Source organism: Drosophila santomea, chromosome 3L, assembly GCF_016746245.2.
Source record: "Drosophila santomea strain STO CAGO 1482 chromosome 3L, Prin_Dsan_1.1, whole genome shotgun sequence".
NCBI classification, from domain to species: domain Eukaryota; kingdom Metazoa; phylum Arthropoda; class Insecta; order Diptera; family Drosophilidae; genus Drosophila; species Drosophila santomea.
In genome coordinates this window covers 12,252,217-12,264,563 of record NC_053018.2, presented here as the reverse complement: position 1 = coordinate 12,264,563, position 12,347 = coordinate 12,252,217, and the positions used below count along the sequence as shown (strand labels likewise).

The 12,347-nt window shown below is 42.6% G+C and overlaps 1 protein-coding gene across 5 annotated transcripts in view; it reads left to right on the top strand.

The window, feature by feature from the left end:
* Positions 1-10,245: 10,245 nt before the first annotated feature.
* Positions 10,246-12,347, top strand: part of LOC120449837 (protein TANC2) — a 50,373-nt gene continuing 48,271 nt past the window's right edge. For 3 of the 5 annotated variants that reach the window (XM_039632491.2, XM_039632490.2, XM_039632486.2), the window contains exons 1-2: positions 10,246-10,496; positions 11,053-11,553. In XM_039632491.2, coding sequence (XP_039488425.1) covers positions 11,310-11,553 — 244 coding nt within the window. In that variant the 5' untranslated portion in view covers positions 10,246-10,496; positions 11,053-11,309. Of the gene's footprint in view, positions 10,497-11,029; positions 11,554-12,347 lie in introns of those variants that run through there. The other 2 variants (XM_039632489.2, XM_039632488.2) reach the window with 2 other exon arrangements.

The window sequence follows — 12,347 nt, the reverse complement described above, 5'->3', positions numbered from 1 at the left end:
TCCCACAATAATTTATCAAAACGGGGAGTGCTCAAATAATCTCCCAAGATTAAGGGGATTTCGTGCGCAGGCCGACCATCAAAAGTCATCAGGAAAGTGTCACAAATCATTCAAACGCCAGGGGAACGAGAACGAGAACTAGAATTGGAGTCGCACGGTGAAAGTGGAAGTGATATTAAAGTGGGCAAAGATAAATACGGGGAAAGCGGGAAATTGAAACAGTTGCCAGGAAAAATCACCGAAATTCCAGCGGCTGAGCGCAGTTCCAGCGAAGCGTTCATCTATCGTGTAATACAATCCGTGCGTAACTATAACTACTTAGTACACGGATGCATCTTGTATCTTCGATACGATTGCGAGGTCGACGAACTTCGCTCCGTTCTGTTCTGCGCATGCGTCGCCGACTCGGGCTTCGCGGGAAGTGTGTCCTCCTGTCGCTGTCATCCAATTTCAAAACATGAAAAATTAGTCCATTTCCGTCGCACAGATCCATAGAAGCCAGCCCCATGTGGTCACCTCGCCTCATCGTCATCCTTGGCCCCTCCACGGGTTGAACGAACTGCAATTGTATCCAGTCCTGCGCGGCAGACTTGTTGCCGTTGCGTTAGAAAATCCCACCCTCTGGCCATTGAACTCCGGCTCAGGATTGCTTATGGGATTGGGGTTGTGGTTGAGGTGCTTCTGGATTCCCGGTACAGTCACCTCGATCTGGGCTAATTGGAGAGGTATGCACCCAGGAAGTAAATAATGTGGGATCTTTGACTACTGACAGCATTTTTGAATCACTCCAACAGGTGTTGCCTTTTTTAAATTTACAAAAATGTATAAATTGTGTTAAATAAATAGAAACAATAAATTGAAACTTGCTATTACATACAAATTAAAAATTGATAAACTCGGAATGAATATTTCGTGTACCTCAAAAGCTAAACTAATCATTGATAGTATGGAATGTAATATATTTATACTTATGTATACTTATACTTAAGTTACCCGTTACAGCTTTGTAAAGTTGCAAATCCCATTTTTTTTTAATATACTTATATACTTAGTATAGAATAGCACGAATGGATAGCCCGTTTTTGGGGGATCACTATTCACTCCCCTAACAAACACGGAGTAAAGTCCGACAGCCGGGATCGCAGTGCAATTAAATGGCAACCAAGCAAGCGACACTTTGGTTTCGCTGCCAAACTCCGCTCCACCCCACTCCCCACCTTTCTCCCTCCCTCCCCCTTTTGTTGGGGAAAGTTGGGGCGCATCCCATTAGAAACCGAGAACTTCGCGGGGTGCAGCGAGAACAGACGCAACGTCTGCTTTTTGGTATGAGAGATGTCCAGCATGAAATGCAAATGTAGCTAAAGTACATAACAAAATTAAATATATATTTTTCTGTACAAATATGTAAGTTCATTGTCTAATTATTTCTTTTGCTTGCACCGAAACTCTATGCATGCTTTAAAAACTGTTTGATTTTTTTGAAATTTGGCTGGAAAATATCTAAATGGGCAACCTAGCTCTGGAAACGGAATCTAACAAAAGTGATGGACCGGCGCTGACTGCACGTTCTGCCCGCGACTATTTTTAGAACCTTTAGTCTTTGGCTCTCCGTCTAGTTAGCATTGGGGCAGATACACGTACATCCGAAGAGAGAAGGCACGGATGTATCTGAACATAGTATATATCCTCCTGTTGCCGAGGGCGCTGTTGCGGCTGCGCTGCCTCACTTCTGATATTCCATTGCAGCCATCGGATGCAGTTGCCGCCTGCTCGGCAATCCGCTCGTCTCAATTGCATTCCAGCGCGCGTTCGGTACGGATACGGATTCGGATTCGGTTACGGCGGACACAAGATACGGATACAGCAGCGCCAATCGGATTAATTGCTACATTGGATTATCAGTGATGAAGTGAATGTGTATGTGAATATTGACAAATCAGTGGCACTTCTTACCTATTGAAAAACCTAAATCGTGATTGCATAAAGTTCCTAAAATACATATTGATAAACATCCACCGTGAGTTAGATCTATAAAGTGAAGCAAGAACTGCAATTCCAATATTGTTCCAACTAGAACTTCTTCATTTAGTGCAAGTAGAGGAATAACCAAGTCCATTAAAGGTTTGTATTAAATATGTATATGCAAATATTGTAGCATACTTTTTTGATTATTAAGCTTTTAAAATGATGGAAATTATTATTTTGGTTATGCAAATTTGTTTGATTAGAAATCTTAATTACATTTCAACATATTAGCTAGTATATCATAACATATTTGTACCATACAGGAACTTTCCATTTAGTACTATTATTTTCCAAGGCATTTTATATAAATTCTTGCTTAATAAGTAAGTGCTCCAGTTGTTCTACCAAAGCTCAATATAATCGAGTAATGAGTAATGCCCAAGTAATTCGACATCGCCTAGCAGCTGATGGAATGCGCAATATCTCGCCGATCTTGCGGATCTTGCGGATCGGATCCTAAAAAGGGAGCATCGTTCAGTGACCACATCCCAGAGCATTTAAGTGAAAATGTGGAAATGTCTGGAGCGGCGAGCCGAAACAAAGGCAGCTGAATTTAAATTGGGAACCAACTAAAAAATGTCGCATGTTCGATGGGGCGCCCATCGCCCATTGGCTTGAAAATGCGTTAAAAAAACAGAAAAAATAAGATGTAAACAACACAAAAAGAGTGAAAGAACGAAGCACAAGTTCAAGACTCTCACAGATACTCCGCACGCACACAACCGCAGTTGTGGCATAGCTAAAAGTAGCTAAAAGTAGAAACGCGCGCAGACGAAGCAATAAACTGCACGGAAAGTAGTTTAATGCAGTTTGCTGGGGATCCTACGGTCCCCCTGTCCCCTCCGCACCACCACGCCCCCTTTCGTGTGGCGCACGACAAACAACTACAACTACAACTACAACAACTGCAACCACGGCGCGCCGCTCCGTTTTCCGTCGGCGATCGTTTGCCCGATCTATTTTCGTACCGCTTAGGGATGTGTAGTTTTTCGTCGCCTAGAGTAATTTGTTTGTTGCATTAGTTTGGTGGAAAATCTACACTGCAAAATATTACAACTAAATAGAAAACTACTCTTAAAATATGTTAGATTTCTACATATAACTGGAGAATGAAAGGAAAATGATTTGATAAGGTGTTTTTTTATTTTAACCTTGCAAGGACTTTTCAAGACTTTTCCAACTTATTCGGATTTACATACTTACATACATAATGAAAGACTTATTTCCACGTTTTTTGAAGTTAAAAGAAATGTAATAGATACTACAGATATAGATACATTTGCGTAGCTTATTGAAGACTTTTCCTTGCTAGAAACAGTGCAGACTCGGCAAACCTAAGCAAACTGCAAACCCATTTTAGCCCCGACTAAAGCGAATTTTCCCTCAAACCAGCCGATGGCAATGTTTATTTAAAACTTTGCACTGCCAAAGTCAACTTGTGGTTGTGGCAGTGGCACAAGCCAAACGTTAGTTTTCCCCAGCGAATTTTGAATCATGGACTGGAATGGGGAGCCAACGGCAGCAACAATAACTATTGCAACACCTAGTCGAGGGGAAAATCAGGGGGAGCAGGGGTAGCAGGGGAAGGGGGGGATGGATATGTCAAGAGGCCGATGACATTGCTGCAGAGCTACAGTCAAACTTCCCTAAGCCCACTTTTAGTCTTCAGAAAATCTAGCATATTTAAAACACATATTGATATTGTAGTTATAGGAATTCGTGGAAATATACGACTGAAATATGAGTTCATGTTACGCAAGCTCCACTGTACGCCGAGTTCCTTGCACCGCAGAAGAAGCAGCTGGAGAAAAGACCAGATTCGCTGCAGGGGGCACCCTCACACTTGAACAAGATAGAAAGATACGCACGCGCACCAAATGTGAGCGAGATGCGCATGTGGCCATAAAACCGAGGGGAAGTCGTTGTCTATCGCTTGGGGGACACTTCCGCCTTCATGCTTCCAGGTCTGTGTGCTCCGCCGTGCCCCAGTGCATGTCTGCAGTTGCCATGTACTCCCGCATCTACCCCCCATCTACCCCAAGTGCCCCATGTGCCCCATTTCCCCGGGCCCCCTTCCATGTGGGAACTACAGATTGCTGGAGCTGGAGATTGATGTTGGGACAATTTCACGTCCCACTGTTGGCCGGGCATTAAGTGGCATTAAAGTTGTCCCGGCTTATCGCTCACAAGCACAAGCTCGCACCTCAAGATGCAACTACACTGGGAGAAATGCATGCCACAAACTAGAGTGTGTTTCAAAACTGATAGCCTATTAGATACTTACAATAATGAGATCTTACTCTTTGTTTATTTGAGTCTTTCATTCCTTTTATATTAAAATCACATCCTATGCAATTGTATTTGTTGCAAACTTTAAGAGATAGCTGCATAGATTAGGATAAAGTATTTCTCCGTGTTTTTATCTGCCACCTAGCTCAACTGCTCTGAACTCATTTCCGCTGGAAATCCCTATACTTCGTGGAGGATCGTTAAAGTCAAACAGCCCCAAAATTACATGTTTCAAATTATGTTTAATGTGCGGCATTAGTCGGGTACAGTGGTGTTTGGAGAAGCTACCGTGCTCGTAAATGGGGAGAGCTCCGCAGATAGCATTACCTTTTATGGCTCAAAGCCATACAAATATACTTTTTTATTTACTTTGCCATACTTTTCGTTGACTTTTGTACTTTTGCGGTTTTTTGAAAATTTGAATATATTAAAGAAATATTTCATAAAATATTTCAAGCCTCAACTTCCAATTTTAAACACACTTAAATTCTTTACAGTATGCCCTCGCTGCAGCAAATTGCGCTGGCGATGGAAGGCGACCAGGCGGAGCTACAGACACCGCCGCTGCCGATCAACCCGCCGCCCAAGGTGATGGCCAATGGCATCGTGTATGGCTTCCGCACCCGGCACCTGTCCTGCATCGAGGAGAACGACTCGGACTCGCTGCACGGATCGTCCATTCCACATGCCTACGATATGATGCAGCAGGCGGACGAGACCTTCCAGAAGTTGAATGCCAACGAGGAGCAGGACGAGTCGGGTAGTGAGGATGGCGAAATGGACAACTTGGACGACACTATTGCAATGATCGATGAATCGCGCCTCCTGGAGGCCGACTATCTGGATGAGCTCGTGGCCGAGGAGCAGCTGCAGGAGCAGGACGAGGATGAGGAGGAATCCTCTGATCTTGTGGACTCCGGCAATGTGGAGGAGGACTTCTGGCAGCCGAGCTTCAATCGGAATGACATTATGATGACCTCTGTCTATGGTGCTCTGAATGGTTCGTTGACCAGCGAAGTGTCTTCAACTGCTGCTCCGGGTTATTCCGAATGTGCCACGCCCCGCAAGGAGGCGGAACCCGTTTATGCCACGCCGGAAAAGCGACGAGCCAGCAATCGGAGTTTCGACTCCACCTGCGCCTCCCTGACCAGTTCCCTGTATGGAGGCTCCATGAACTCCTCGCTGGACCTCAAGTACGCATCCCTGGGCGGTGGCGACTTGGTCAGTGGTGGCATCAGTGGAACCAGTACGTTGCGTGGAACTTCAGTGCCTCCAATGGACCTGTCCATGATGTCCAGCGATGGAGTTAGTGCCCTCGACTGGGGATCCGCCAGTGTGAGCTGTGTTTTGGACTCCGGCGATGGGAATCCCGCCGAGGAGCTCAACGAGGAGATGGCCGCCAAGTGCCTAAGTGCAGCGGAAAGTGGTGAGTACCGAGAAAAGATAATAAACTGCTTAGATATAAACAAAACAAATTTCATGTATAAAATAAGCAGCATTTATAGCCCGCTTAAAATAAGCACCAAGTCAAGAACCCATAAATCCGTAGTTATGGATTCATTAACTGCAAATTGTAAGCACGAATGGAGTGGTATTCCCATTGATCACTGTATTGATTTCTCTGGTGATTTCTTTTTTACCCGAATGGCCATCCATCAGTGCAGCAGGGCATTACACTCATTTACAATCCTTCATTACCGGACATGCAAACAGGCGCACCGTTTTAATGACCCATTCGCAGCGGACCCATTTCGCTCTGCTCGCCATTAGAAAGGAGGCCCGCGAGGCGGCGGCTGACCCCCAGCACTTCCACTGTCCCCTCTCCTCTTCCCTCTCTCACCATCACCTGCCCCAAAAGTCTCTGGGATCCACCAAGTCCCCAAAAAGTGCCCGTAGTCTCCTAAGTCCCCTTAATCCCCAATCTCCCAGTGCAACATCATCAGCCATATCCTCGGCCGAAAAACTAACAAACTTCCATTGGCCGTGGGGAAGTTGGCATGCACTGAGAAAAAGCAGCTACAGGTTTATGGAATAAGGCTCTTAATCTTTGCCAAGGAATGAAACTCACCCTTTGCATAGTACGAATATCTGGTATACAGATTCCGAACTTATAGATTCTGAAACTATTTTCAAACATTTTCCGTAATGCATTGTGAGTTTCAGTGCACACAATTCGATTGGCAATAGAGTAAACAAAGCCAGTGAAAGCCAAACAAGTGGCCAGACTTTGCCCATTTCACACAGATGTTTAACAAGCCGGGCCGGGTCATAAATCATCCAAATGGATATATTCACCGCGTTTATCCATCTCCCATCCCATTTTGTTAGCATATGACCGAGTCCAGCGATCGAGCAGATCCTCGGGGTGAAAACTCGCTGACATTGACAGTTTCTAATAAGAAAATTGGCCAAGATTTATGCACGCGCCGCTGACTTCCATTTTAATTTAAAACCAATCAATAAACTGGCACACAAGCACACCGGCACAGCAAATAGCAAAAAAGTCCAACAAAAGTGCTCAATAAATTGCCAAATGATGCTGCAAAGTGCAATGTCACAGTAATTTACGTGCCACTCCAATGGCAAAAAGCTGATGAGAATTTATGCAAAGGGTTAAGTGTCAGCCTCGTCAAAAGATGCATAGTGGGTGGTTTCCAAAACTGCTGCCATTAAAATGGATTTTACCCATTTGGGCATGAATCATCTACACTCAAAATGCTTTGGAATATCAAATAATTCCTTAGATTCGGTTAGATACATATTGCTTGTATTATTTAACGAATCACTCATCGCTCAATTAATGTTTCTAATAATTGAGAATTACTTATTCATTCAGATGTCTCAACTGAAATTACCTAAAAGTTAGCTAAATTCTATGTATATCTTAATTAGAATAAAAAGAATCAAAATTGCACTTTTGTAAGCTATAGGTTACCAATAATTCTCATGGATTTTCCATTCCAACCAATTGTGCTGCAGTTTTGCGAATTTGGCTGAGTGGTGCGTGTGTGTGTGTGTATGTGTGTCTGCGGAAAAGTGAAAAGTCATGAATCATATACATCATGATCACACCAAAGCGAACCACACCACACGACCATGGCGAACTAGGATGGTTGATGATGATTGCGATGATGATGAAGCTGCAGCAGCCGGGGCATCGGATATGCGACTGGATGGGGCCATAAAGTTACATGGCTTATCGCTGGAAAACTTTTAAAAAACACTTGAGATTGCGCCGAGAACGAGCGCGGTGGGCGAACCAAAGCGAAGAGCGCTTGGAAGACGCGTCTACGAACAGGTATAGCTCTTCTGCGGAAGAACCCAAGCACAAGACACACCGCCCAAAGAAAGATCCACAGGGGCAAAGAAAGGGGAAGGGGAAAGGGGATGGCAAATGGAGGAGCGCGGATGGGGGATGGGGAACGGGGGAGTTGTCGGGGGCTTGTATCTACAAATAGAAGCGGAATGACGGCCGCAAGACAAAGTCAAACAAAAGACCCAAACGGTAGTTGCAATGAATGGACAACAACTCCAAACCGGCTGGGAAGTACAGTAAACAATCTAGTACCTTGAAAACTGGAGTTATAAAGTAATAATAAAAAGAAAATGCTTGCTTAGCAAAAGCGCTCTAAGGAATAAAAGATAATAATAAAATACTTTTCATATAAAAAAGATAAAAAGTAACACTATAGTAGAAAACGCGAAAATTTGAGATGCAAGAAGAATCTAAAGTTCTGTGAAATTAAAACAAACAAAAAACTTACTTTCTAAGTTAAGGGCACTTAAATCAAAAGATGTGCCATAAACTAAATACAAGACATCTTAAACGACATAAAAAGAACAGTTCTTGTTAGGCAAGCCCACCTGTATGTGCATCTGACGGATAATCGGCACGGACTTCAACCGCAACTCCATAGCAAACGCAGTTGCAAATGCAACTTTGTTGCCCGTGGGCACAGCATGGACTCCTCGGACGGCCAACTATTTATTGGAATGGATCCTGGGACTGCGACCCAGTCGCAGATACAGATACGAGCCTCATAAAATTCCCGCGCACGCACCGGCGAATTCGAATGCATTTTTTGTGTTTCGATAAAGCGCGAGTCGGCAATTCCCACAATCGAGGCTGCACTTGAATCTGAATTTGAAATTGCTCTTTCAGTATTTATGAGTTGAACTCTGTGGTTAGTTTCTTGGCCTGCAATGCTGAAAGCGATAGTTGGGAAAAGTACTTCATATAATTGATTTTATTTTCTATAATATTCGAGCAAAAACATAAATTTACGAAAACAATCTTTCCTATTTTCAATTGTTGAATTTCCTATCTTTTTTGTTCTTTTTGTGTACCAATCTAATCTGGTACAATATTTATGGCTTTCTTATCTAGTAAAACGCTTGCAATTAAACGTCATTTCTGTGTTTTTGCCCAGCACTGATTTTCTTGACCAACTTATACGAAAACTTGAGCCAGATGTCCCAACCTCTGTGTTCAGCTCCTCCCGCTCCCCTTATCGACGGCCATTAATCAAGATTGTGTCAAAGGTATTAGCTCATTTGGGGGCTCAACATGAAATCGACTCAGGGTCTGTGGGGATTGGATCCCCAGCACTTGAACATTTGGGCGATTAGAAACTATTACCGATGTCAACTGCCAGCGGTAGCATGTTATTACGTGAGTCCCGTGCTGCTTTTCCTTCGCCTGCCAATGAGTATATTAAATCTAATGCAATTGAAATAGTGTCCGGCTTTCGCTTATCGAAATGTTTGTGGCTTGGGCAACAGCAGCGTGATTGCTAATGGGCTCGAAAGCTACCAGAATTGCTGATTATCAAGCTGATACTGCTGATGAAGCTTGCAACAATACTTTTAAATGGGTAATGGGTTGTATAAAGTTGTTGCACCTCAGTTTTGGTAGTAAAGATACACCTACAAGTGCACTACAAAACTAAAACTGATATTTTAGACCTTTGGCAACCACTTCATTGTTAACACATAATTCCTAAATGTAAGGGTACTTGAAAGGTGCCCATAATTTGTGTGAATGATGACTCAATTGGAAAGCCTGCCACAAATCTCGGACACCATTTCGAGGGACAACATCCTGATCCGCACAAGAAGTGTCTCGCTTATCGGGCAGATAACCCCTGCTGAGGGAAAAGTGCCTCATGGGTTAATGAGACACCAAAGGCACGTACGCTTGCGTCATTGGGTAGCTGAGACTGAAGAAGGGATACACCATACCCTGACTCTGGCTATTGTGTTTGCTGTTGCGGACTGACAACGCGATAAGGAACAGTTCCTTCGGCCAGCACCTCAATCAGTCAAAACCCATGAAGAGCAAACAGAACATCCACAAGTGTTAAAAGTGTTATTAAAAGTAAAGACTAAATGATATCTAGCACTTAAGCAATGTAAGGGAAATAATACTTTATTATGTGTTAAATACAGGTAACCAATAGAACTTATTTGTGACTTCATTTGCGATTTTAAGAGGTCTAAATTGGTGGGTAAAAAAGATAATAAAAATCTGTGCCTCCATACCAAAATTGATAATGGTAGCATTTAAGATCTCCAAGATCAAAGAGATTATATAAACGTAACACTTCTTATCCAGACTTCCTTTATATGCCATATACCCTTTTCTCCACAACTAAGGGGTACGAAAAACAAATACAAATCCAACGACAACGAAGCGTGAATGAATTTCCTCGGCGCAAATTGAAAAAAGAGTGATAGTGATAGTGGAACTGATAAGCGGCGAGCGCCGCTGAGATCGCATATCGGTGAGAGTGGGAAAGAGACGGCGCTGCTGGAAACGAAAAACCGGTATGTGTGTAGAGTTTTCGGAGAGTTGCGCTCTCAGCTGGCTCAAATGTGGAGACTTGCCGCTCCTGTTCTCCGGCACTTTTCTGGCTTTTTGCGCTCAGTCTCAGTCTCAGTTTCGAAACGAACTTCAAAGCTCGCGCAAGCGTACCGCATGCGAATCGGAAAACGCATTCTCCGATCGGAAAATCATCGCGACACACGAGCGATCGATCAGCCGGCATTTTCTTGTTCGCCACTCTGGATACGGTTTCAAATCGCACAACGTGCCGCCAAGTTCCCTGGAAAATGTGCGAAAATTGCAAATATTTTGTGTTTCCATGTGACGTATGCGTAATGTGACCACAGTGCGGATAAAAGTAATATATTTACCTGTATATAAATACGACTATATATGTGTGTGTGTGTCATTGTCTAGGAATTTTGTTTCGTCTGCAAATGTGCAAAGTTTTTTAATGTTTACATGGCGAAATTCCAAGAGTCCCAGTTGACTCATGGCTAAGACAAAAAGAGATTAGATAAACCGTAAGCAACTATCTATAAATTGGTGTTTACCTTAGTTTCGCAAATTCATGAAAAAAATAAAAAAATGTATATTAAAGAAATCGGATAAAACGGTGACTCAACAAAAAAATTGAATGAGTTTCAGTAATTATTTATTAAGATGGATCTATCACATTTAAGCTTCATTTAAAAAGATGAAAATATATATTATTTAACCGCCTGAAAATATTTAACAGGTGTAAATGTGACATTAAATAATAGTGAAAAAAGTCCAATTAGTAAACATGTAATTCTCTTTGCACAAAAACCCAGAAAACGAAACAAAATCCCAGCCAAACTCATTGATTGTGTGAAGTGTGAAGAATTAAAAATTATAAATTTAAACAAGTGTGGTTTTTCTTGTTTGCAAAGCGCTCTTTAGATGTATTACGAAAACGAATTTAACGAAAAGGTGTAAAGGAAAAATCCACAAAAGTACGTGCCACCAGAAAGTGCAAAAGAAGGGCACATCGAACGAGGAAAATCGACTTGAAAGGATTCGCAGCTGGAACTGCATCCATCCAGATACAGATTCAGATACATGTATATATGCCGTATAGCAGTGCCGATACAGATACAAATACAGATACATACATGAGGCAGCCTGCGAAGCACAAAAGATACATGCCATGTTCCCACTAACCAACCGCTCTTCGAGTGGCAATCGCACCAACAACAATCCCAGCAACAACAACCAGACCACAAGCTTTTTAATCGGAGGCACCACCAATATTAACAACAACCACAACAACAACAACAATCAGATTGGTGGCACAAGCAGTGCTAAGGATAAAGGAAATTTTGAAAATAATTGGAGCTGCAATAAAACAACCGGTCGTCGCTCTGGCAGTGGAAATAGCTGCAGTTTTTTAGGTAAATGTTAATTGTAGCACTTAAAAGTGCCGTTAATTGAATGTTTCGCATATTTGCGGTGACTTTAACATTAGCCAACAGCCATAACTGTGTGGATAGTTATATTAAGGGTGCGTCGTTTTTAAATCCAACTCAATACCCAAGTAATTTCACTTAAATGTAAGCTCATCAGTAAGACTCGGCCCATTGCACTTAAACTTAAAACTTTTTCTTACTCGATCTCGATTAAGGCGGCTTCTTTGATCACTGGAGGCTTATCTTATGACCATCGCATCTCTTTCATTGGAATGGCTGCAATTTCACAAATCGCATTTACCTTTTTCCGTATTGTCGCTTTCATGTCGCGTACCTTTAAAGGGTTCCTTTTTTAGCAACAATTTACAATGCAAATTGCATTAATTGCAATTTTCTGTTCAAATTGAGTTGGTTGTTGTTGTTCCCGTTTGCGGCATTGTTGTTGTCTTTGCATTAAAATGCAAATACTTTGCACTAATTTACATGTCGCGCCGCCGATTGCAGTGGAAAATGTATACCCCCCGCCCGTCGCTCCTTCGACCGCAAAATCGCCTGGGGAGACAATGGAAATCTTTTGTGATGATCACACACGACTCGACTTTGTATCTGTGTGTGTGCTTTGGGGGAGGAAGTGTAAGTGTGAGCTTGAACCATGAGAAATGCCATAAAAATTCCTCAAGTCTACCAGACTTTTTCCTCTTTGTGTGTTTACGGGGTATATGCAGAGATGTAAAAGAATTACCTTTTTGATTTTGAAAAATGTTATTCATGCTAAAGAA